This window comes from Indicator indicator, chromosome 10, assembly GCF_027791375.1.
Source record: "Indicator indicator isolate 239-I01 chromosome 10, UM_Iind_1.1, whole genome shotgun sequence".
NCBI lineage: Eukaryota > Metazoa > Chordata > Aves > Piciformes > Indicatoridae > Indicator > Indicator indicator.
The window spans coordinates 21,567,107-21,591,499 of record NC_072019.1 but is presented as its reverse complement, the minus strand read 5'-3'; the positions used below and the strand labels follow the sequence as shown (position 1 = coordinate 21,591,499).

The following is a 24,393-nucleotide window of genomic DNA, read 5'->3' as shown; positions in this document are numbered from 1 at the left end:
TTTTCCCTGTTGGCTAAGTTTTAAAGAAGTCACTTTGTTCCAAGGCAAAAAAAAAAAAATTAGTAATCATAGCAAAAACCTGTCACCAATTTTTTTGTCTCTCAGACTGTGGCCTTTCACTGCTGTTTAAGGGATGTGCTTTGTGTTTTCCAGGTTTGTACTGGTGGTGGGCTGAATGGTTGTTATTTGTCCTAGTAAATAGTCAGCGTGTGAGCAAGCTGAAGGGCCATGTGATGAACTCTTTCCTTAGCAGAGAACTTTTGATCTGGTTTGAACAAGGGCAGATTCTATACTGTTCTATATTGTCCTTCTTATTTCAGTGAACTTCAGTAATTGATTTGGGTGTTTTAGTAATTAATTGAAGGCAAAGTGGAGGATTTCAACATCTGCAAAAGTCAGAACAGAGCCTGGGTTTGCAGGATGGGAGAGTGAGGTATTTCTGTAAGAAACTTAGAAACAGTGATGTCTCCATGCTTTCCCTATTACATTTAACACAGTATTTCACTGCAAATTATCCCTGCAATATGAATTTTACTATCCCAAAAATTATTTGGGATTAACTTAGACCCATACTTCTGCATTTCTTCTTCTGTTTCTGGCAGACCTATAATTCCTGCAGCTTCCTGGAGCAGGTGGCATGAATACATAAAGTTCGGTCTGTCAGTTGTGGCAGCAGAGTTGTCTTGAGCTGACAGTAGCATTATATGGTTATGTAGTAGATGCATAAAAATTTAAAGAAGAAAAAGTTCCTGTCCCCCTGCTAATCTAATATTGAAAAATAAGTGGGTTTGACACTCGGTGATCTCTCTTCCTAATTGCATCACGTGGAGGATACCAGGACAGCATTGATACTGCAGAATGCCAGTGGGGAAAACAGTGGAGAAGGGTAGATGTAGGTCATTACAGTCGATGTGGCAGCCCACAGGGGATGTCAGCCCTGACAACCCACTAATGCCCTTCCTGCTGCCCTTCTGTCAAAGGGAGAGGCAGTGGTTGTTAGAAGAGAGTGTGCTGCCAAAGCAGGCAATACTTACCCATATCAGGAGCAGCTCAGTCCTTGGGCTCTGGGCTCAGGCTGCTGTAGCTGATCAGGCTGATCTGCCCTGATCAACAGCAATAGCCTAAACTGAATCTTTCAGAAGGTAAGAGTGGTCAGACTGGCTGTTTCTAGCCTGCAGATAATAGATGTATGGGCAAGGACTTGTACATTTTATAAGTCAATAAATGTGATGTCCTGACTTTTGACTGATCATAAAGAGATTTACACAGATGTTAAGCCATAGATGGGTTATGACAACCAGCCTGTTTGGCTCATTCCCTTGTTCCCTATCCATACCAGTGCAAACCCTGTTAATAACTTCTTTATTTGGAACTCATTGTAATACGCATAAGGAAGATCTGCATCCTGGAATCATGAGGATTTTCTTTGTCTTTCAGTGATTCTCAAGGAGGTCTGGTTATGAGTTCTAACTCTGAAAGACTTAGTTATAGAAAATGCAGCCATTAAAAAGGAAATCATAATGTGAAATATTGGAAGTATTTCACCAGGAGCCAGTGGTAGTTTCTCTTAATCTGACTTGTTTTTGCAACATCTCCTCTATTACCTACAATTTAAATAGCAGTGTTTGGAAGGCACAGGGAAGAAGTGTCCAGTCTGCAAAAATAATATAAAAAAATCCTTTTGTACCTCACCCCTCAAAACAAATATCTTTCTATGACACAGAGTTCCTTCAACACCTTGTTTACACTGCACTTGCAGTGCATTCAAACCCTTCTCTGGAAGCACTGTTGATTTCCTTGGCAGTTTATACCTGTGACTATCCTAGTATCAGTGAATTTATTCTTACAGTATCTCTGAGATGAGGGAGCTTAATGAACTCAGCATTATCAGAAGAGATTAAAAGCAAGAATATCACTGGATATTTGGAATATGTTTTAAGACTTTGGCATTTTCAGTTCAAGACAATGTGTTCACTGACCTCAGAGGATGTTGAAAGTGTTACAGCACTGGTTTGACCACTGGAGGCAGAGAAAGTGCAAGATTAGCATCAGTCTCTCAAAGATCTTGTTAGACTAGCTTCTTTGTCAGAGAATCTGCCTGTGATGTTGAGAAGGCCACAATCCAGGTCCTCAAGCAATGCTGCAATAGTCTTAATCACAAGACAGGAGACCTTAATTTCCAGCCCAAGTCTGTGTCTTTATCTCTTCCCAGCCTTTTTTTCACCCTACTGTTTCTGTGACAAGAGTAACCAGAGTCCTGAAAACAGTAGCCCAGGAGTGTTATGTACTGCCCTGATCCACTGTCAGTGTGAATGCATTGCACACACTAAAAGACGTTAGTGCCAGGTGGAAAACTGTCTGTGTGATCAGGTAATTAAGAACTTTACCTTAATGCATATGCATAAAGGGAAGAATGAAAGTTCTTACAGGACGTTTTACGTTCCATCTTTTGTGCAGTATTAATTTTTCGATGTAGTGTGTGTTTGTGCAACTTCCTACCTCTTTTTAAAAAATGGAAAAAAACAATGCCATTATGTTGTGTACTTGCAGGGCTGGACCCTTGAGATTCATGGCACAGGTGCCTGCTGCTTTATTGCTAATACAAATTGTGTGGTTTTGCTGTGAAGCTGGAGCAGAAAGAAAACATGAGGGACTCCTTGGTAGTGAGAAGCAAACATCTAGGAGTCTGCCCATTTTCCCAAGACCAATCATTGTCTATTCTGCAACTATCCAATCCCTTCTGCTAGCATACAGTGCCAGCTTCCAGTCAGGCTTTTCATCCTTCTTCAAAGGCTTTTCTTCTTCTTTTTGCTCCCAGTTATGCCATGCAATTTCATTGTTCAGTCTCCTTGTCTGTCTGACTGCAGTTGCCTTCTTCCTGTTGCTCCTGCTTGATGCTTTATCCAAGCTGTCTTTCTGCATTCTGGTTGCTATGCCTACAGTCCTTATGTCCTCTTAACAGTCTTCAGTGTTTTTCCCCTGTCTCAAAAACCTAGCTCAAGACACTGGTTTTGGTTTCTGCCAGCCCATAGTCTGGACTCCTGGTTTGTCACTTCATCACTCACTCTTTCAAATTCCTTACCCAGAGTATGTGTTATGTCTTGTCCCAGTCTACTTTCTGCAGAGGTAGCAGAAGGTGCTCTTACACACAGGTCTCATCATATTTCATGTTAAGAACCTGCCAAATCTGCTACACTAATATTTTTGAGGATTTGAAAAATTTTTATTAAATCAAAATGTGCTTGTAATTCATATTCTATGTTGTTCTCCAAAGCAGCTGAGCTACCTTAGTTGAACATCCTTTTCCCCAAACCCCACTACCAAAGCTCTTGCTTAAAAACCAAACAGACAAACTCCCAAACACAAATGCCTTTTAGTTTTGCAGAACTATGTACAATTGAAAACAAGGTCTTATAAGCAATAGCAGGTTGTGAGCAGTTTTAGGGAACATTGTGAGCTCCACTGATGATAAAATCTATGGAAAATTCTTATCTCTAGGCATATAAATATGTATACACACATGCATAGGTGTGTGTATTCCTGCCAACATCTGCTTTGACTTCATAGTAAATGTGTAAGGGTCACCCTTCTTTCACTGAGAGGAGTAGTCTCAGTTACTACAGGTCAGAATCATGCATGTAAGCAATTACTGTGGATTATCTGATGTGACTTAAATTCACTGCCTTTGGGCTTGAAAGTGACATACTCTGACTTGCTACCTTGTATGCTGCTTGCTTGTTTAAGGCAAAATAAAACAAAATAAAACCCAAGCCATGAACAGAACCTTTGTTTGACTAGTCTCATACTCACTGCTGCAGTTGTAAGGTCCTCTTTGTGCTAGAGTAAGCTCTTGCCTGGATATTTTGCACTGCAGGGGAGGGTTTGCACTCACAGAAATAGCTGTTATGGATGATTATTTCTAATGATAGTTGGAGTTCTAAACTTTTACTGGTACTGTGGGACCCAGATGGAGCCTGTCGCTTGAACTTAGTGGCTGTAGTTTCAAAAGAGTATCCAGTCTCATAAATTCCCAGTTGTACATTTCAATGTCAATGGTGTTTCTCCTAGGGGATAGCACTTTTAAAACAGCTGATACATCTCAATTGGCCTTTAAGTATTTTAATTCAGTAACAGTCATCAGAGAGTTGCAAAAGACACTGCAGTAGCCTTCCTGTATTTTCCAGAGTGCAATAAAAGCTTTGAGGAGTTTAGCTTGTTAAGTCACATTGTAAAATAAGACAATGAGGTTTCATCATCTGAACAACTGATTTTTTACCTCTGAAACTCCTGAGTCTATTTTCATTTTTAGTTTTGTGGGTTTGTTTTTTGTCTTTTTTTGAAAGGGAGAGTAGAATATTGCATTTGTCTTAGTAGGATTATGCTGTGCAAAGCAGATGTTAAGCTCCTGTAACACACAAAGGGAGCTCTATGTTCTTTCACATCTGTCTCTGCATAAACAGCTCTGTTAACTCCTTAGGGCTCATGTACAGAGCTCCTTGTTTCTATTAGAAGCCTGCCTCAGGAGGGACTGATGAGGTCCCCGTTTTGGGGGGGAAAAGCCCTCGAGAACCCAGCTTGAAGTCAATTATTACCCTCTTAGGCCACATGGTCTGCCAAAGGAGAGGACATCTCTGTCTGGAGAGGTCCAAAGGGAAAGCTTGGGAAGATAGTCATGTTTTATTGCCTTGCAGTAATTGCTTATACAAATAGTGCAATGGTGAGTCAGAAAAAGCCTTAAAGCCTCTGTTGCAAAGATGCTGGGCATTTCATCTCATTGGAAATTCTTGAGAGGCTCTTTGCACTAGAGAGAGTTTTGAACTCGTGTCTCTGTGCTGGAAACCATTAATGAAACTTATTCATACCAAATGATATACAGCTTTTCTTTTTTGTAGAAAATGAGAAGTATCATTTTGTTAAAAGAAACAGTGCAGTATGCTCTGTTGTACTTTCTCTACTAAGATATCACCTCTAGCTTTAAAAGGTTGGAAAGAGCTTTCAAGTCTCTAATGAACCTTTGTTCCTCTTTTAATCCTGATTTATCTTGGCAGTAGAATGTGAATGCTTAGAAGTGTCATTCATGGAGTGCATGTGAATTGCCAGTTACTGTGGACTGTGTTGTCACCTTCTTATGAATTACATCTTAAATCTAGTATTTAAACTATCCATGCTGTGGATTTGGTGCAGTGGTGTGTAATGGCTTTACTAGGGAGGGAGGGGTGGGGAAGGAGTATGGTGATGCTGAAGGTTGTCCTTGAAAACTTGGAGAATCTCAGGACAGAATGAAGCATTTCTATCTGTAACACTTTGTCCTGAATGAGCAGTACAGACTTCAGAGGTGACATCTGACCGCATTAGTATCTATAGAAAGGTTTTACTACTGATTTCAATAGGAATAGGCTTCCATCCTTTCTGGGTTCCAGGAAATTGGTGCTTAGCTATGTAAAAATTTGTATCAGTTGAATTAAATCAGTTGAGTTTCACTGCAGTGAGCATTTGCAGTGACACTGGTGGTTTTTGTCTAGTGCTTGTCACCTGCCCATGGCTGATTGAAGTGTGAATAAAAAAGTCACTCTTGTACTGGAAATGCCATGTGCCAATGAATTTAAATTCACACTCAGCACTTCGTCATTTGCTGACAAAAGAGCGAAAGAGAATAGTTCAGCTTCCTTCTTTATGTTATTTAACGTTGTGCAGCCCACCGCAGCAGAACGATTGATCAGTCCTTTAGAGCAGAATGTTGCCCTAGATTTTTTCTCATTGCCTTGTTATGGTGTACTGGCCTCTCCTGCAGAACCTCTAGACCCCACAGTGGTGGGGTGTCCGCTCTGTTTGGTTTCTTGAAAGACCTGCACTGAAAGAGAGTCTAGCTTTGCTGCAGGCAGCTCCTGCTCATCTGGCTAGGAGCTCAGAGCTGTCAGGCAGCATTGCTTGGATGCACTGTTGGTTAAATTTATGATTTATCCAGGAAGATTCTACTTGTATAATGGGTCAGTGCTGTATCTGAGAGCTGAGACTTCCTGAGGCTTGAGTGTGGGGTAAGATTGTTCACATTCAGTTGTTGATGTGTTGCTGTCTAATGGGATGTGACTCTATACATAATGGGATGTGACTCTATACCGCCAAGAAGCTGAAGGAAAATTTTCTGTCAGGATGATGCTGTGTTTAAGCTTCTTCATGGTGTCAGAGCAGCCCTGTACATTTCTACTGACCTTAAGATCTGCAATAATGTTTCTACAGATTTGTAGTTACGTTGAAAATAGTTCTTAGTCTGGATTTAAACATTCCTCTGAAGTTTTGGAGTCTGGGGGTTATTGTAGAACGGCCCTAATCCACAAAAACCAGGAGGTAAAATAAACTACCACATTCTTGCTACTCAAAATGAACAATGTAAGCAGATAAAGGCAATGCAAGCAGGAAATGTAGATTTTTAAAACTAGGTCTTTTATGAATCATAGCAGTGTGGGGTGTTTTCTAAAATGTCAAATTACAAATCCTCATTCATTGCTGAGAAATCTGTGGCAGAAAATAAACTGGTATTCATCTGCATAAAGTAGTATCAGCATTCTTGTAGACTGCAAATCTCTGGTGTCCTCACAAACTTGTTCCCATGTAGTACACAATAAAACTCCACTTGCCTGAATCATTTGAGTAAGATTTTTCAGAAAAGTTTTATCCTCCTGAGTTTGGCCATTTAGAGTGGCAAAATGTTTAAACAGAGGCAAGCTGAATGAATGTGCTCTTTGATAAAAGATAACAAAGCCTGTAACTGAGAAGCTTTGCTGCTCTTCGGGCAAGCATAGTTGATTTAACTTGGTGTACATGTTTATGAATCCCCAAACTAACTGTACTTACTATCCTTTAGTCATGCTGCACAAGTAAAACTTTGCATCTCGGGAACCTGATGTGTTTCAAGAGGCTGGCATGAATTTTTGTTAGATGATCGCAGGAGTGGCTTTGTTTAACCTTTTAATTGGCTGGAAGAAAACTCGCTTCATGGCCTGAGCCACCATCATCTCTGAATAATGTAAACAGTGATGACCTGAACTTGATCTTTCAGACAAGGGACTCACTTTTCTTGGTAGTTGCATTATACAGGCAAGCTAATGCTCTGGGGTCAGCAAGGAGCTTTGGTACATCCAAGCACAATAAAGTTAGAAAGTGTTTCCTGCTGTTTAGCTAATTAATGCAGGGTACCACTCTGTAGGAGTCAGCAGTGGTTTTGCTGGCTGTCACTGCTATTGTACTGCCTGCAGAGGACACAGAGCAAGGCATGTGGTAAGGGAATGAATTCTCTGCATTGATCAGCCCATTGAAATCAAAAACATCTAAGGGAAGTCAGCTATTGATTCATTTGCTGAGAAGGGAAGAGATGTGGTACTGGAATGGGTAAAGTGTGTTTTTCAGAGTTGTAAGTAAATTGATGTTTGTGATGTGGTGCTGCCAGAACAGAATGATCTGTATATGTCCTTAAATTGCCCTCCCTCCCAATGCTGGAGGGCACATCTGAAAGGAGAAGATGGACAGCTTTTCCTTTAAATCGTCTTTTATGATGTGCTGAAGAATAAAGAATTTTATTTGAGACTTTAAAACTACACATAACAACTTTGTCATGGCTTGTATTTTCTGATGAAAATCTGCTGCAGGTTCTTTTTCAGTAACTAATGCAGCAAAATATACAAAGGCATTTAGAGTTTGTTCTGATTTTGTATTCTGGTCAGGTACAAGCAAATTATAAAAAGAAAATGTAAGGTGTCATAGTGAACAGCATGTGTAGCATACTTGAGCAGTAAGGTAGCTAAATCATCTTAATTCTTGCTAGAACCTAGCTGGGTATGTGCTGCTTGTGGCTGCCTGCTTTCTCAGCAAGTTTTTAAGTGGATTATTAACTAAGTGTAAGGCTGTTTGCAGCATCTTAAGTTTGACAGACATGTGATTGTGCAGGAGGGGGAGGGTAGAGAAAAAGGGTGGTTGGTTTCAGGCAAAAGCTTCTGATAGGTGAATATCTTCCAAACAGTATCTTGTAGCATTGTTCCAGATTAAAAATAAATAAAACAAATGTTATATGGATTTCATGCCCAGGCAATAACTCTTATGGTTTTGGTTGTTTTGTTTTGTTTTTCCCCCAGAACTGCTTGATAAAACACGATGAGAATGGATACTCAGCAATAGTGGGAGACTTTGGTTTAGCAGAGAAGATTCCTGATCACAGGTATGTGAGCTAATCAAAATATAGTGAGAGGTGCAGTGCAGTTTCAGGTCAGAAGCTCTAATGAGTCATATCCCTGAGGCCATTATTGCATTTTGATAGAGAATTTGCAAAAAAATATCCTCAGTGTTCAGTCTGGAACTGTGGGCTGGGTGACCAAAATGTTCCAGCCTTAACAGCTGTCCTTTTTGATAGATATAGTGGTGACAGATTTACTCAAGCTTTTCAGTAGATCTTCTAAGCAAGTGCTTGGAATTTTGGTTAAAAAAAAAAAAAAACAACAACAACAAAATTACTGTCCAGCATTCTAGTTTGGGATGATTTTGGAATAAATATCCTCTGTTGATTCCAAACATCTTAAACTTATTTCCTTCCAGTCATGTTCCAGTATTATTCTCCTTAACCTCTGAATTTGTTGCCAAGATCCAAATTTATAACAGAGATGTTAAAATTACTGTCTAACAGTAGCTCACTATTTTGCTTTCCCTGGAATGAAATTATAATCTTAACTCATTTGAGGAATGCACAGGTGACTGTCACAAGCTATTGTCACAACTGGAAACAGTCCTTTTGTTATGTCTTGGTTCGGACAAGGGTTTCTTTGTTCTCTCTGTATATTGACTTGTGTATATCAGAGTATTCTGGCTGTGAAATTTGCTGTCAGATTTTCTCCAGTGTGTGCTTCTGCATAACATAAATAAAACCTTCTCACTCTTCGGATTGCAAAGAAAACAATAAAAGTTGATCTCAGCTATGCACTGGTTTTAAACCACAGATATCCTAAAACTGCAGTCATGCAAACTCATAACAAAATCAGGAAGGCACCCACAGATGCCATAAGGTGTTGTTAATACCCAGTTTTGAGATGCCCTGAAAATTTAGGAATACAGTAATAGCTAAAGTTAAGGTAGTATGATACTAAAACAAGCAACATAATAAAATTGTTACATTGGACACTATTTTGGTTTGATCTAGTCTTACCTCCATTTTAAAATGCAGTTTTAATGTTTCCAGTTTGCTAGATGAGTATTTAATGTTTTTTTAAATGTTTATAATTTCTTTATTCCCCACCTCCCCCACCTCCCTTTCCCTACCATCTACCCCATATCTGTCTAGTGAGAAGTTACCAGTGGTGGGTTCACCCTTCTGGATGGCACCAGAAGTTCTCAGAGATGAACCTTACAATGAAAAGGTAGGTACATGATATAAATGGACTTTAGCTGCCAAATAGATGTATATGAGTTTTAGAAATTCCATAATATTAAAATTATTTTCATTTGTGACATTTCTGCACTCATTCAGACTAAAGGAGAGTGTGAGTTGAATAGCTAATATTTTTAATTCATGGTGTGGATTCTTATACAGAAAGAGAATTATCTTTAGCATAAGTCACTGTTGTGGTGTTTCTAGTCTGAAACACCCCACGTGTGGAAATACGGTAATGGCTTGTTGATCTGACAATTATCTAAATGTCATGAGAAATATAGTGAGATTACTTCCCTGGCCATACATTAGTGAAATCTGGATAGAAGTAAAAAATCTGTATATAAACTTCTACAATTATTTTGATAAAAATTAAACCCAACATTTCTCAAGGTAAGATACCTGGATAAAAATGTTCTTCAAAGGTATTTCTAAGGTTTCCTGTTTGTGGCATTGTGAAATGTTTCAGGGGAGGATCAGCTCATGCTGGATTTTAGAAACAGTATTTTCAATCAAGCTCTTCTTTAAACAGGATTTTCTCTTGCATGTGTAACAGTCTACTTCAGCCCTGCAAGTGCAGCTTTTCTTTGATAAAGCCCACATCCTGTACCTTTTATAGCTAGTAGTCAGTCTGTTTGATGGTACTCTTAACTTGCAGAAGAGCAGTAGCTACCTCAGTAATTAATGTAATGATTACCATTTCAAAGCTTTTAAGAGTTCAAATTGACCTAAATTAATAATAAAGTACCCAAATCTATGGTGCTACATTCTTCACTAACCCTAGAGCATGGAGGACTAACGAGGAAGTAGCTCTCATACCTCATCAACATGAAAGGTGACATATAAGCCTCATAAAAGTATGAGGGGGATGCTGGCTTCTGCTCTGTAGATTTGTATTCCATGTTTTCCTAAATTTATTACATGGTAAATTCAGGTGGGTGGAAATCTGAGGAGCTGTGCAGCTCCAGGGTAAGTCAGATAAGCTGTTACTAAGTGTCATGGAAATTTCAATGGAAATTGATGCAGGTAAACAGTGTTACTAGCTCTCTCAAGCTTTGCTAAGACACTGTTTCCTCCAGAGCTACTGAACTGTGAGAGGAGGAAAATGTAATTTTTCTTAAAAATAGCATTAATATTCTGGGTAAGCTGTGATCATTGGTATTCTAAACCTGTCTTTCTAGCCACAGTGACAGAGAGGCATGTCATGTTTTGGTTATGCTTTTAATTACTCCCATCTGTAAGACCTTAAATGTAACTTCACCATTCTTTATGCAAGGAAGGATTGTTTTTGTTTTTACACTGCTGAATTAAGACGGGTTTGGTGGGCTTTTATTTATTTACTTACTTTTCTTGAAACAGTTTTAAACTTATCATTGCTGTTTGTGCCACAAGAATGCTTTACCATGAGCATGTGTTTATTCACACAGAAAATGTCAGCTACGGCGCAGTCCCTTAGCTTTGTGCAGTTGTGGTGTTGGTTTGGTTGTTTCACGATAACCGTTTGGGGTAAGGAGAAACTGAGTGGCAGATAAGAACACTGAGTAATCATAGCTGAACCATGTGGCTCTTTATTTTTCTCTCTCAGGCGGACGTGTTCTCCTATGGTATAATTCTGTGTGAGATTATAGCACGAATACAGGCAGACCCAGACTATCTCCCTCGCACAGAGGTAAGTGGTGATGTCTACAAGATTGGTGGAAGGTGGTAAGTAGCCATGATAATGGCTGGTGTGCAGAACTCTGCCAAAGATACGATGAATACGTGTTCCATTAAAAATAGCCTGCAAAAGGCTTTTGTTCTTCTGTGCTCTTATTGTTAAGAAGCTCCATTGAAAGACACTTTCACAGAGACTTTGTCCAGCTGCAGTCCTCATGGGAAATCCTTTCTGCCGCTAACGGGCAGAACATTTGAGAGCACTGCAGTGACCTTCATTTTGGAGAGTGATAGCTCATGTTGTAGACTTCTTGCCAGGTTCAGAACAGAGCACTTTTGGCACGCTGCATCCATGAAGCAGCCCCTCTTCGTGAAAGGAGCAGGAGCTAGTTTAGCAGCAGCTAAAATAAGCTCACCCGTATTTTTGCATAGACAGTGCTGTGGATCTGAGCCAGAACTGACTAGTCAAACAAGATACTTCTTACTTTCTTCAGTTGCCTTAACGGTTGAGTCCCATCTGCTGGGCAGCCTTTGGCCATCCATGGAGGGGGCATCTTCCAAATTTTGTCCCACTCTGCATTCTAAAAATGCAAAATTGCTTAGATTTTGTAGAGATCCTTTTGTTTCTCTGCTCTTCAGATTTTATAGGAGTGCATTTAAGGAGCCTGGGTCATTTTATTACCCATCTAAGATCAGCTGAAAAATTAACCATTGTAATTACTGTATTTTCACTACAGCAAAGCCTCTAGTTTTGTAGCAGGCTGTTAATGCTGTTAATTTACACTGTGAAAGTCACCATGGTGACATATTACTTCCAGATCCACATGGGCAGCAATTCAAGTGAAATGGATTGCAGTTGAGAACAGGAAGAAGAATGAGCTTTGAAGTCAGCTCATTCTTTTACAGGTATCTTGTATCAAGTAATCCCCAGTGGGACTGCTGCAGTTCAGAGTGTGCATGAAGTTTTCTGAAAATCCTCTTGTACATGGCTGCTGAGAGATGGTGTTTGTGGTTATTCCTGATAATTCCGTGTAGGCACTCCCTAAAAAGAAGATGCTTTGGGCTAGGTGGCAGACCTCACTTATCCCTTTGCTGTGTTTTTGTTTGTACAGAATTTTGGATTAGATTATGATGCCTTCCAGCACATGGTGGGAGACTGTCCCCCTGACTTCCTCCAGCTGGCCTTCAACTGCTGTAATGTGAGTATCTTGCTTGAAGGAGAGAGGCCTGAACTGGAGTCCTCTAAATCCCCCTGGCTTTTAAAGACAGAGCTTAAAGCATTTACAGAAGACACTTGAAGAGCCTACCCATAAAAGTGGCGTACATTCCAATAACCCAGGAACTCTCTTGCTGTGTTTGTAACCTTCCCTTTGCAAAAGGTCTATCTTGTATTTTTGCAATCCTGTGTTCTGTCATGCCAAACAAACAGGTCTGGCACACTGAACAGGTTCTTGCAGGCTGCTCAGGCCAACCATAACCAGTTGTATGCTATTGACACTGACTGGCCCTTGGGCTAACAAAATCCAGCTGTTACTGTGTATAGACCCACTGAGCTGTTACAGAATTTTGAGTTATTCTCACAAACAGAGGGAACAAAAAAATCAAGATCAGATACTAAACTACTCTTAAAGTTTCTATATGCTGCTTTTTGGAAAGTGGAATAAACTTCCAAATCACTAGCCTGTCTACCAAGAAAACAAACTTGGCCCCAAATGATTCAATATCACTAAGGTAATAGGCAATGTACTGCATGGAATATATTTTCTATTCAAGTAAAATGATGGTAGGTAGTGGTGGAGGCCTTCATGGCTCCACAGTGTTCAAATTCCAAAGCAGCCAATCTCTTTTGTGAGTTGCCCCACATCAAAGGTGGCCAGTATGGTAAACTGGCTTGTATGAAGTAAGATTACCTGAGCTTCCACCAGATTCATCTGAAGCTGGGAATGTTCAGTTTGCATAAATTAAGTTGAGGCAATTTCTAAAATATTGTATTGCACAAAACTTGCCCAGGACACCACAACCAGGCTGTGCTGGAGCTGATAGGAGCAATGTGTCAAAGTGAGTGTTTGTAAGGAAAGTCTTATCTCTACATGCTCTTGATGCTTATTTTTGTCCTGAGCTCTCTCCTTACTTTGTATTAATACAAATGCACGTGCTCGAAGGGAGAACAGTATGAAGGTGAGGATGTGAGCAGGTGGGGGTGACTGCTACTCTTGACACAAGGTAGTGTAATTTAGTTCTAAAGATGTTTTTGGAACTTGCTCTCTGGACAAGCTGCTTCACTCCTCTGATTTCACCTTAGTACAGCAGCTCTTGCTTCACGAGGACAGTGCTATGTCTGACTCATGTTTATAAAGTGTTTTGACTACAGAAGCGCTAAAGGGCTTGGCTACAGAGGTAGACTTTGGAAATCTCAGCTGCCACCTGTAGACTCCAAAAATCATACTGCATCAAAACACATGGTGCTTGATTAAAAGCAAATTTTCAGCACAGGTGCAAGTCAGAGTAAAGCTAACCATGAAGAAAGGGAAAGTGACTCATCTTATATTCTCATGTAAGAAAAAGGATTTTCTCCTACTGATTATCGTCAAAGCTCCTTCCTGTATGATAAAAAAACCAAAAGTGGAAATTCCTGTCTTGAGATCAAGCCATTAATGCACTGATTTCAGTGTGGAGCATGCTGTAGTTCACTTACCACTTACCTAGTAGAAGGAAAAAGTGAACAAATAAGGCTTTCTTACATCTTCCTAAGCATGCTGTGGTTTCATAATAGGTGCTGTGTGATAATTTGCTCTTAGACACAGACATTTATATAGATGTTTATTATTTAATGGGTCAACAAACGGTGCAAACCATATAGCTCAGCTGAAAAGATGAAGCTATGTGCACAGCCCTAGGGTTTTCTCCAGATAGGAAACGTGTTTTAGGGCCACCTAAAAAAAAAACAGTAAAAACTGACATGTATGAGTAACGAATGAAAATATCTTTAAGTTACTGTTATAAAATACTGGGTTTTTAAAAATAAATATGTGCAAGGAGGTCTAAAACTTAAGGCTCCCCATCAACTATAAACCTACTTGTGCAAACATTTACAGTCATGTGTGATCATGCAAAAAGCTGAGCTGTGGGCAGCTGCTGCCTTGAGGAAGAACCTTCTGTTCCATCTGGACTGCTCAGGACTGGAAAGAGACAAATGTTGTTCTTGGTCACTTTTCCATTGCAGCTCTTGTCCTGGATCTTACCTTACACAAATTAGAATGGTCAGAGAGATCTTCTTACTTTCTGTAGCTTGCAACAGCTCCCTAAGCTTCCTAAACTACTCAGTTTGTCAGTGAAGAGTGTATGGTGGTGTTGCCTGTGCCCTACTCTTTCAGTGAAACAGGGAAAGTAGAAAAATGTATCTTCCTATGCCAGGAAATTCTAGTTGCTGCATTAGAACAACTTTCCTGCTGCTCTTGAGGCCTTCGAGTGTGACTTGTTTGTTTTCTATTACTGGATGTATGACTCTTTAGCCCTTTACCCTGCATTGCTAGATGGTGTTGTGGCATTGCTGATCACACCAGTTCTTTTTAGAAGGATCCATTCCCTAGGACCTGCAGGGCGGTGTCAGAGAGGTCCTTGGAGTGTGTTGTTTACAAAGCATCACTGATCTCTTTATACTAGAGGTGAGATCTGTCTGGACTTGTTTGCTCTGCAATAGCCTTTAGCATGCTGGAAACAGGAATCAAGTAAAGCAGAATCTTTTTTAATAATGTAATGAGGTTAACTTTGAGCTGATGAATTAGACATTGCTACCTATAGGAGTTAAACCTGTAACATATAGACAGGGTCAGTGTTCAAAATGATGAAATGAGTTCTGAGTTACTTCTTGAATTAAGCTGCTTGCTCTCTAGTATAATTTTAGTATTGAACTTTGTTTAGAGATCCGTTTCTATTGGGGTGAATAAATACATACTGATAAATAAAAATTGGATACACACTGATGACTGGAAGGGGATATTTTACTTGGGCAAAGATGGATTTTTTTTTTCCTATTATATTACTTTGTCAAATAATGTAAATGATGCTGCTTCCTCACAAGACAGACCCATACACCCAGTAGTAAGGCTAATTAAGAGATGGAAAGATAAAACATTTCAAACTTTAAAATCAGCACTGACATTTAAGTCTGGCTCCATTAAAGACACAAGGAGATGACAGAAGAATTACAAACATTTTAGGAGTGACATAGCCAAGTTGCTCTGCTTAATCCTTATTGCCTCAGGCACGTTTTAAAATAACATTGATACATAATCTCTGACTGATCACTGGAGTCCAGAAAGAAATCCTTGAACTGTGAAAATTTCAAACAAACAAACAAGACCTGAATCTAACAGCTTCTCACCTTCTCATAGAATTTTTACAACTTAATTATTAAATGTGATAGGTATAATAGACACAAACTGGAACAGAATACTACTTTCCCCCTCCTTTACTTAGGTTTTGTGCAATGACAACACACTTCTTAAAACAAGCTTGAACTTTTTCCATTTCAGTGTCTGTCCACTGTGTAAGTAGAACAGCAGACAAACCCACATGAACTGGCTTGATTTGTGTGTGTGTGTGTGTGTGTGTGTGTTCACAGATGGATCCAAAGTTACGTCCTTCCTTTGCTGATATCGTCAAAACACTGGAGGAGATTTTAAACCGCCTGAGAAATGAGGACTCTGAGAGAGACAGAAAGTTCTTAAACCTTGACAACAGTGAAAGGAAACCCAAAGGTAAGTGTTTGTATTGCACAAGGACTGCTGCAAAGCTAATAGCAAAGAATACCACCACATCTCCTACTTTGGAGACTGAGATTTAAGCTGTATATGGTATTATTTACAGCTTATGAATGATTTTACTCAAAGCCTGAAAATTACACTGCAACAGTGTTATCTGCTTTACACTGCAGAGTCTTCTTTAGGGGAAAAAACAGGTACCTAGCTGTTTCTTAAAGTGCCTCAAAAGATTCTGCCCACAAGCTCTTGAGGGGAAATTTAGAATTCATTTGAGAATGATTTTTTGAGTTGCTAATAGTATATGAAAATCCATCAGCTTTTGCTTTGTACCTGCCATACTTAGTGCATGTACATAATTTCTTTGGTGTATGTTACATGTGACACTTAGAAGCTTCTTAAATTCCTTCAGGAGGAAGAGCAGAGAAGATGCAAGAGTATTGTAAAGTACCTAGAAATACTGTGAAAGACTGGGGAAAAGATGAATCCCAGATCTGCTTGGGAAAGCTGGCCTTGAAGGACTTTCTCTAAAGCTGTCTAGTGCCACCTGGTGTGGGGAGCAAACTACAAGCAGTTCTTGTAGGCTGGGGCATATTGTCTCGCTTGAGTATCTTTTATAGAATCATAGAATTGTTATGGTTGGAAAAGACCTCTAAGATTATTGAGTCCAACCATCAGCCTAAGACCACCATGGCCATTATTTTTGCTGTTGGAAACTTGGAGTACAGTAAAAAATAGTTTCTTATGTTGTGTATATATAGATACCTTACATATGTATATACATGTCTCTCATCTGTAATATGGCAATAGATTAAAAAAAAGTTCTTTATCTCAAACCACATGGACTGCTTGCATGTGGTTGTTCACCCACACCTGGAAAGCATCTATAAGAGGTGTGAGTTGAAAATTCTTTTTTTGTTTGTTTGTTTGAGTGGTGTTGGGTTTGTCTGTCTGCTGTTTTGGTGTTTGGGGTTTTTTGTTTGTTTTCTTGTCATTTTCCTGTCATTTTCTCTTTGAAAGTACATGTCAGAATTGCATCTTCTTAGAGAAGTGTTACATGCTGTTCTGTGACTTGCACAGTCTTTCCTAGATGGAGTGATTACAGTCTAAACTGTAGCAGTATTTAAAGGGAAAAGTGGAAATCTGTGTGTGCTTGTTCTGGAAATGGCAATCAAAAGGAGACCCCACTTCCTTATAGCCATTTGTGGTTGCTTTACCACCTTGAGAGCCAGTGGCAGATGCATGTTCCAAATACTCAAGGAGTTAGCATCTTTTCCTAAATATCTACAATTTCCCTGTCCTGTTCATGTAAACAAATGAACACACACATGCCATATGTCCACATTTTTAACTCCTGTTCATTAGGATCAAACACTCACATATCCCTACTTTTTGGATTGGATAATGCACTGAATGAAAGCTGGGGTGGAATGATTGAAGACTCTTCATTGTATCTGGAGGATCATTTATTTTGGTCCTGGACTTTTCCCATCAAAGCCAAAAAGCCCCCATTCCTTTGGCAATTATGTTTGTTCTCTTGTTCTCTTTTATGTCCAGCATCATCAACAGATCTTGGGCTACCTCTGCTGGAAGCCAAGATGATGAATCTAGAAACATGCAGATTGGTCTTCAAGACCACTCTGTGTCATCTCTGCTGTGTCAGTGTACTGCCAGCAAGGAGGTTTGAAGATGCCCTACAATACAGGGTTTGGATAGAAAAGGGAAAGACTTCCTCATTCCTACACAATTTTGGTGCAGTTTCCTTTCATTTTTTTTCCCATAAAGACAATATTGTCTTGCCGAATCAGCATTCCCCATAATGTGGGTGGCAAATTTGATCATTAAAAAAACAGTCCAGTTTCAGTGCTTAGGGAAATAAGATGGCCTTAACTCAATATGCATTTCCTCAAGTCTTCAAGATAACTTTGTATTAGCTTGAGGCATGAGTAAAGAGGAGAGACATTTTAAAAGTAGTTTTGACGGCCTTACATTTAAAAGGTCCTGTGGAGGGGGCTGCCAAATCTCCACATTTGAAACTTACTTGAAACTGAGGAGAAGAGAATGATGTACTTGTGTCAGTGCAGGAACCTGTACGGAACAAACAGACACACTTACGGAAGATACTTTGAACCATCAAGAGATGCAGCTTTGTCTTTACGGTTGCCATGAAGGCTGTTGTGAGAGCAGACATGCAAGTGTATAGCTACTTTAACCTCAGAGTATGTCTCTTCTTCTACTCAGGGTCAATTGAAAAAGGACCAGGAGTAAAACGTTTGAGTTCCCTGGATGATAAGATCCCACCCAAGTCACCCCGTCCCCGTCGGAATATCTGGTTGTCACGCAGCCAGTCGGATATCTTCTCCCGCAAGCCTTCCAGGAAGATCAATGTGCACGACCCCTACTATACGCCAAACAAAGGGTTAGGCCGGAAAGTGAATCCCTTCAGTGCCCGGGAGGACCTCAAGGGAGGGAAGATCAAATTCTTTGACATGCCAAGCAAATCTGTGATTTCCCTCGTGTTTGACTTGCATTCTCCAGAGGCAGGCGGAGGCCTGAAGGCCAGCCAGTCCCAGTTCCGGCAGGCTTATAGCACGGACTGGCAAGAGCTTTCCGTTTTTCCAGGGAGGAGATGCAGATCACTTCCACTGTCTCCTGAACTGCCACACAAAGAATATGGCCTGTTTGGGGGACTGTCTTCAACTATCAGCAGGTGTGACCCAACCCAGTTAAGCGCAGAGGTTCGGCAAAAACTCATGAGTAGCAGCAAATACGGTGTGTCAGAGATTCCCCCCTTTCAGGCCAAGCCTCACAGGCCAGAATTCCTTCATGTAACAGGACAAGAAGAGGATATGGACTGTTCAGATGGGCCAGTGGCCCAGGAGGAAAATGGGTTTTGCCCTGCTGAGAACATGTGTGGAGATCCAGTGTGTAATCAACCATTAGTTCTGTCCCAGCTTGAGCTGCTATCTTACAAAAAGCTCCCAGTTGAGAATTCAGTGAACTCAGAGGAACATTGCTCCTCACAAGTGTTTGCAAGTTGTCTCCCTTCAGAAGAGATGGAGGTGGAAGACGACCTACTGAAAAACACTCCACTAGAGTCTACAAAGCCTCTGTTCAGAATTAGTCCTTCCACTGAGCTGAAGAGAGAGGCGTGGCCCTTCAGGGACCAGGATGGGGACAGTCCTGCCCCATTGTCTCAGACCTCCTCCGACATCTCAGCAAGTGGCAGCACACAGTCAACTTGTGACTTATGAGGAGAGTGCTCAAACTGAATGTGTCTTTGAGGGAACAGTTGTTCCCAGTCCCTTAAACTCTGTTTTTTCTATAGTGCTGGGCTTTGCGTTCGAAAGAGACTCAGCAGATAGTAGAAACTGGCTGTCAAGCAGATAGCTGCAGATAGCATCTGGAGAGACTGATTGTTTTAACTTTATTTCAAACCGTGCTTATTCCCTTCCCTGGTTTGCATTAGGAGGGGCAACTACTCCAGCCAGAATGGCCATGTGGGCCCCACTGTCCTTGCATGAGGCAGCAGCCAGAGCAGGCACCATGTGAACAGTTTGACCTGGATTCCAGCGTGGAGCATTTCAAGGCCTTAAGCTCCACGCTGGGAAGAGTGACCATTAGGTTTTCCCTCTTCCTCTGACTGACCAGGTGCTCTAAAATACTGCAGATTTTGCATCAGCATTCTGCAGCAGTGCCCGTGAGTTGCAGCCTCTGTTGTGAAAACAGGCAGAGAGCTCTCTCAGAGCTGTGTTGAGCAGACAGGAATGCTCTCTGGTCTCAGAGCTGCTGAATGCTGCTGCAGCATTACACAAGCTCTTATTCAAAAGCAGCAAAAACAAAAGCCCTCATGCTCTTTGCAATCTGCAGGCTGAGTCACATGACAAGTACTTTGCTATTAACAAGAAGAATCTGTTCCTTGGTGCTTCATTTTCCCTTGGGATTTGGTAATGATGTGTAGTAGTGCAGGGAAAGTGCCACTCCCGTGTACCTCAACCGAAATGTGGAGCAGGATTTGCCCAGGGTACAAGGGGAGAGCCATATTCCAGGCACTGTCATTTCACTGCCAGTGAAAGTACCAGTTCTACTGAGCTTTTTGGGGGTGCAGGCTCTCATCTCTGAAGAGCTGAATGGACATCACAATCTGTGCCTGCAGAATAGTTAGTTAAATACAGTATCTACATCACAGCTGACTATTACCACTAAGCTAGAAGGGTCACTTCACCTCCCTTTCTGGTACAACATCCCATCTGGTTGACATCACTTCAGTAATGATGGCTCCTTATTTAAAACCAGAGTGCTCTACTGAGGACAGGAACCCCCTCAGGGGGAAGCTCCCAGCAGTGTTGCAACCACACAAATGCTCTTGGGGATAGACATTACTCACAGAAGGGCTTTGAATTATCAAACTGAAGAAAATTAACTTGTTCCTGATTATCTTTTTTCTGCTACATAAATAAGCCCTTGTCTTCATTGGCTTCTCCTGACACTGAACAGGATGAGCTTTGTCTTCTTTGTTTGTTTTTTTTTTTTTTTCCCTTCCTTCCACCACCAGCAGGTAGATGTCAAAGACACAACAGCATAAACTTTAATGCTGCTTGCTGGAACCAGCACCGGAGATCCCCTCTCTGGGATGTCATGTACTGGAAAGCTTGTTTGTGATAACATCTGTGCAACATCCTGCCCTTTTCCACTGTCCTTGTCCCAAAAATGTGGGATTTTTTTTTCCACTTTTTTTTTAACCTATATTATCATTCCTGAGGTATGCATTGCATGCCTGCTGAGCAGATGGTGATGCAGTGGAATCCAGAATTTCACCCAGGTGGCCTCTTACACTATCTTCCTGCAGACTTGTAAGGATGGAAAACAAGACTATCCCTAGTCTTTTCCTGTCTCAAAGAATTAAGGCTTTCTCTTTCGTCCTGGTTGGCTGAGCTGCCTGTCTTTCCAGAGGTGTGGGTAACTATTCTGTGAGTTATGATTTCCTCTGGTGAAGTACATGTTAACCTCAGCAGCAGTTAGCCCTTTGCAGTGGTTGTGAAGAATGAGAATTGAGTGTTGCTGAGCTACTTGGCACAGTCCATGCCAGATTAAGCAGGTGTTAGTAGTTAAAAAGACAAAATGCCTGTCCTTACCAAGATCACCCTTTCTGACCCACACCTCTCTGCTTCTTGAAGGTGCTGATCTGAGCAGTAGTGTGTCTTGTGTCCTGTCTGCAGAGTGCAGAGCAGCTCCCATGGCTGGGTGCAGTGTGTGTCATTTCCTTTGAGGACAGGGGAACAGTCAGCAGCACTCAAATCATCAGCAAGTTGCCTGCCTGGTGCCTGCTTTTTTTTCTTTTTCTTTTAATATATTGCTGATACAATTGTAATCTTTCAGGAGGGAAACATCAGCACCAGCTTCTGTTGTCACAGGATGCATTCAGGTGTGTGACTTCAGACAAACAAGCAATAATAAGGCATAGTTTACCTCTGGATCACCAGGTTGTGAGGAAGCTATCCAGCATGCTACCACTGCCTGCAGCCCCCCGGAGAGCACATGCACAGCTCTGGCTGCACAGTGGCTTCATTAGCTCTGGCTGTCAGTGCTGACACCTCATCATGAAGCCTGTTGCCCTCTGACACTTGACTGCAAAGCCTATGCAGGCAGACTTCAGGCACCCATCACAGTGACCTCATCTGTTTTCTTACACCACTGTCTCTTAAAATGTTTCCCTGTCCTGAATAGGTCTCTTACAAAGCAGCATGGCTAAAACTTTACTTTCTTAAATGTCCAGCCTAAGCACAGCCACTTGATGTGCGTAGGGCACATCTATCAACTTTTTTAGCTCTTTGTACTGGGGTAGAGATGTCAGAAACACCAAGGAACAGCGGCTCAAACCTTTCTTGGGTTCATGATCTGCACGGGAAAAGCAGCATGTGTATGAAACTGGAGAAAAAAGGCCATTTAAAAATAGCTAAGTGTTTGCTAAAACCCAGTGTTTCCAAGGGTCTGGATGCAGCTGGCACTCACTACATCTCATCCCTTTGGATTTGTAAAGCTGCATCTAGGTTGCACATAGTAACTACTCCTAGGTTTTCTGCCTATCTGAGGGTGCTTTTCTACAGGGGGCCATTTCCTGACAGCTACTGATGAACATGAGGTCAGTAAACTCCTTGTTGTATAGTGATGTGACAAAATTTTATTGTGATTGGATTTTATCATGATTTTTGACTTAGGGGAGCAGTTCTTGCTCTTTTAAAAACACTTCCTACACATTGCTAGGTTCCCTGAAGAGATCAAAGATGTTTTTGAATCACTTTAAATCTACGTTGAGTTCATTTAAATGTCTGTTATAAGCTATTTTTGTGGTGGTTGCAGGTTTATAACATGCAACTGAGAGAATGCATGTGAATTGCTGCCCCTCAAAAGCAGTGCAGACAGGGGGCTGTAGAAGACTTGTTGGGGAGGCATTGATGTACTCTGTGTAACAGAACATTGGTATTTTTGCCAGTACAGCTAAAGACACTTGAATAATTCCTGTTTGCACTTAATGCTATTGTTTATATTGCATGTCACTACATTTCTATGCAAAACAAATAACCTTTTTTTTTTTTTTGGGGGGGGGGTGGGGGTGGGAGGAGAAGGGGCAGCCAGATATTTGATTAAGTATAAAGATCTTTCCGAGATGATCTATTTTCGTATTTATGAAGGAGTTTTACGTCTTAATATTTTGCAGTCTGTAAATAGCTCGACTTGTAATTAAAGGCTTAGGAAGAAGTTTGTAGCCTGTGTATAATAGTAAGTTAACACTGCCAGGAGAGAGAGAGAAAAAAAAAAAAAGAAAGAAATCTTTGCAAAACAACTTTTCTAATATTGTGGATATTTATGAATATGTAAAGAAAGCACGTCCTGTTTTTATGTTGATTGACCTTCTGACTTTTTTTGAGCTATAGAAATGGTGTATGTTTTATTGGAACTGCAATAAGAGGTAACCAAAGATGAATCCAGTTTAAATATTTTCATAATTTTTTCTTGGTCAGGTTTTGTAAACTTTCCCAACTTGCTTTCAAAATAAAAATAAAATCAAGGCCTGAGTCTTGTGATTAAGAGGGCAAAGCTAGGTTAAAAAGCTGGCTCATCAAATGCTTACTTAAGCTATGGATGACATGAATACCTGGCTTGAGATCGTATTCCTTTTTACCTGGTGCTGAGTTATAAACAGGAAATCTCATCCTTTCTCAGTGTTATTTCTCCCCTGCATCTTACCAGAGTATTACGCTGTTGAATCTGTGAGACTTGAGGATTTCTCTGCCCTGCCTTACAACACTTTGACAAGTAGGCAGCAGCTTGTGACCTATGAGACAAGATGGCTTTTGAAAACAGCCTAGGGGAGGGGAGTTTGCCATTTGTGGCTGCTCTGTTCTGGCTGTACAGAACAGCCTCAGCAGCGCAGCAAACAGAGCAGTTTAGAAGGACCACATCTGGCTTTAGGTCCCACTGCATCTCTCCTTGCTTTGAAGTTTGAAGACCTGCTGTGGCTTGCTTCTGCATGCAGTTACCCTGCACAAGAATCAACTGCCATCTGGGAGAAGCCTTCTCTTTTTCCTGTCTCCAGTAGGAGAAAAGATCTCATCTCTATATACTGTAAACAAGATTAAGGTGAAGTACAACTATGAAGTGCAACAACTTTCCCAGGTGAGTGTTATAAACAAACCATGGTCAGTGTCTTTTTTTTTTTCCTTAAAAAACCAAACAAAACCAACAAAAACCCCAACCACCACTTTGCTTCCTAACTACTGCAGAAATACAGGACAAAATTATGAGGGTTGGAGGGAGTCACCCTACCAGCAGTGACTGAAAGCAGTAACACTTGACTAAGCATTCATAAAAATGTATGCCTTGCCTGAAGAGCTAGCCTACTTTCATCTCCATCTTCCTCCAGTGACTGTAGCATTTCCTGTGAAGCTGACTGTATGGGTCAACAGCCTGGAGCTTTCAGATGTGCTTTTTTATAGGCTGACTTTGATCCTTAGCACATGCTCCTTTTCAAAATGTCTATCCCAGCCTCAACCACAAGGCTAAGTGGCAGAATCTCGTTTAAGCTGTAGGTGTAGTAAGGACAAAGGCAAGATCTGGGAGGAGACTGGGGCTCTAACTTGTTAAGTGGAGGCTTGGATCTCTGTCTCCTCTTGTTATCAAGAAATTACCCTTTTCATCTTCTGCAAGAAGTGAAGCCCACGCTCAAGTAGCTAGCATATGGTCCTTCCACAAAGACCACCCTGGGTGATTTTTTTTTTTTCCCTTTTCCCAAAACCCACTCTTGAATGCAGATGACTAAACTGAAACTTCCAGCCCTGGGTGCAGTGGGAGAGGTGCATTTTAACTCAGTCTTCTCCACCTTTACTCCTGCCTTCACAGCCCAGCATGTTGCTAAGGAACAGAGGGAAGTCCAACTAAGAGCCAGAAAGACAGAAAATGGAAACAAGAGTAAGAAACTTGCTCCCCTTCTGGTCAGTTCATTTTGGAATAAAGAACTTCAAAACTGAAAGGGGAAAAAAACCAAACAGTTCATTGAGAAGTCCTCTAGCT

The 24,393-nt window shown here is 40.9% G+C and overlaps 1 protein-coding gene across 1 annotated transcript in view; it reads left to right on the top strand.

The window, feature by feature from the left end:
• Positions 1-19,076, top strand: part of TESK2 (testis associated actin remodelling kinase 2) — a 69,501-nt gene extending 50,425 nt beyond the window's left edge. The window contains exons 5-10 of the mRNA XM_054384364.1: positions 8,127-8,209; positions 9,323-9,398; positions 10,995-11,078; positions 12,175-12,261; positions 15,687-15,822; positions 18,064-19,076. Of these exons, the coding sequence (XP_054240339.1) occupies positions 8,127-8,209; positions 9,323-9,398; positions 10,995-11,078; positions 12,175-12,261; positions 15,687-15,822; positions 18,064-19,076 (1,479 nt within the window). The remainder of the gene's footprint in view (positions 1-8,126; positions 8,210-9,322; positions 9,399-10,994; positions 11,079-12,174; positions 12,262-15,686; positions 15,823-18,063) is intronic.
• The last annotated feature ends 5,317 nt before the right edge of the window (positions 19,077-24,393 follow it).